The 1,695-nt window shown below is 41.4% G+C and overlaps 1 protein-coding gene across 1 annotated transcript in view; it reads right to left on the bottom strand.

The window, feature by feature from the left end:
- Window positions 1-636: 636 nt before the first annotated feature.
- The window catches only part of adrb1 (adrenoceptor beta 1), a 2,277-nt gene continuing 1,218 nt past the window's right edge, over window positions 637-1,695 (bottom strand). The window contains exon 1 of the mRNA XM_020605283.1: window positions 637-1,695. This exon is cut by the window's right edge and continues 1,218 nt beyond it. Within this exon, the coding sequence (XP_020460939.1) occupies window positions 1,442-1,695 (254 nt within the window). The 3' untranslated portion in view covers window positions 637-1,441.

Below are 1,695 nucleotides of genomic sequence, written 5' to 3' on the forward strand. Positions count from 1 at the left end.
ATAGGTCCCCCAGATAGCTGGAGTACCCCTTTAGCGTTTTAATTTAGTTCACTGGCTTGGAGTGTGAAAACTGCAGTGACATAGACTACAACTTGTGTTGTGCAGACCTGTCAAGACTCATTTAAGTTTGACAAAATGCACTTATAATAGTGACATAGAGCAACTGCATTTCTCAGAAAATCATATCCCAACCTGTGCACAGTGCTTGGAATTATCTAGGTCTACATTACTGATGAACCTTCACCTTCAGAATGCATGTCAAACATGTAAAAACTTTAAAAAAAAAACAAAACACCTCATTAATCCACTGTGTATAAATCTGTTGTTTAAAAAGCTTTTTCCTGAAGGACCCTCTCTCCACAGAGGCCAATCAGATTCCAATTGCTCTCAGCAGCTCCACCCAGCATGGAGTTTAACATCACCTCAAGCTGTGCAGATCCTGTCTTTGCTGTTTCAATCACAATTTTACACAAAGTGTTATTTTCATTCTTGCAAATTATTTGTGAATGAAGTGGGACAGCATGAATGCATTTGTGTTACTTAACCTCAAAAGTACTTAATTTTGTGAAACCACTGCTTCTATATCAGTACAATTAATAAAATAAAACAATACTTAACAATGAAACGTAGTTTTATTTCACAGAAGTTAACACAGCACCTCACAACAGCATGTAAAGCTTAAATGAGAAAGACAAAGGCTCAGCTTCCTTCAGTACTAAGGGCCACATAATACATTACATGTACTAAGGGCATCATGGGAATCGACCCCAAATTTATTTACTTAATTGTAAAAGACGGCGCGTAATAAATACATGTCTAAATAGCATAAAGGTTTAACTTATCAATAACTGTCGTACAAATCGCACTTGCCAATGGCTGTGAGGTAAAACACACTGTGAGCACTACATGACAAACGCCTCGCTCCGACCAGTGCTCACGACCCTGGGGCTAATGTAAGGGATGCCTATTTCCCCTTCATAGATTGTCCTCTTTAATATAACACTGAACTGCTGATCCAATAAAAATGAGAAATAAACAACAGGAGTAACCCACAGCGTGCTTTTTAGACAGAAGTGTCTGCTCACTGAATCTTGTAAAATGGCAAAGTTCGTACACCCATTATACTTCATCATCAAAGTTTTACATCTGCCTAACTGAATTTTATGGGTCGATGTTGTTTGGTAAATTAGATCAGTCTTGGAAGGACTTGCGCAGCTTGGAAAGAACATTTGTACTGTTGACTTCTTTAAAAAACAGAATGGCTTCCAAACAAATCGTTTGATTTAACTTGATATTTACGTTTTCTGATGCAAATAAATCGACCCACTTAGGCTCTAAGGTACGGCTCTTGCGCATACCTTTCCCCAAAAGACGCACAGGCTAAAGGAGTCGGCGTCCGTTTTTGTCACCATCTTAAACCATTCTAAAAATGCATTTTCCTTCACAGCTGTGATTCTGAGTGGGGCATTTTTGTGGTCCCCACCAGGCTGCTGTGGCTGTGGTCAAAGCCGCCACAGTCCGGCCACAACCCCAAAGTGCCGTGCTCCAGAGTGGAGACGAATCCGCCGGAACACCGGGACAGATCGCAGGAGCTGATGTGCAACCTGCGGTCGGCTTGCCTTGGGCAGCACAGCAGCCTCTTGAAAGCCTTCCTAAAGTCCGGGCTCCGACAGTAGATGATAGGATTGAATGCCG

Source organism: Monopterus albus, unplaced genomic scaffold, assembly GCF_001952655.1.
Source record: "Monopterus albus unplaced genomic scaffold, M_albus_1.0 scaffold69.1, whole genome shotgun sequence".
NCBI classification, from domain to species: domain Eukaryota; kingdom Metazoa; phylum Chordata; class Actinopteri; order Synbranchiformes; family Synbranchidae; genus Monopterus; species Monopterus albus.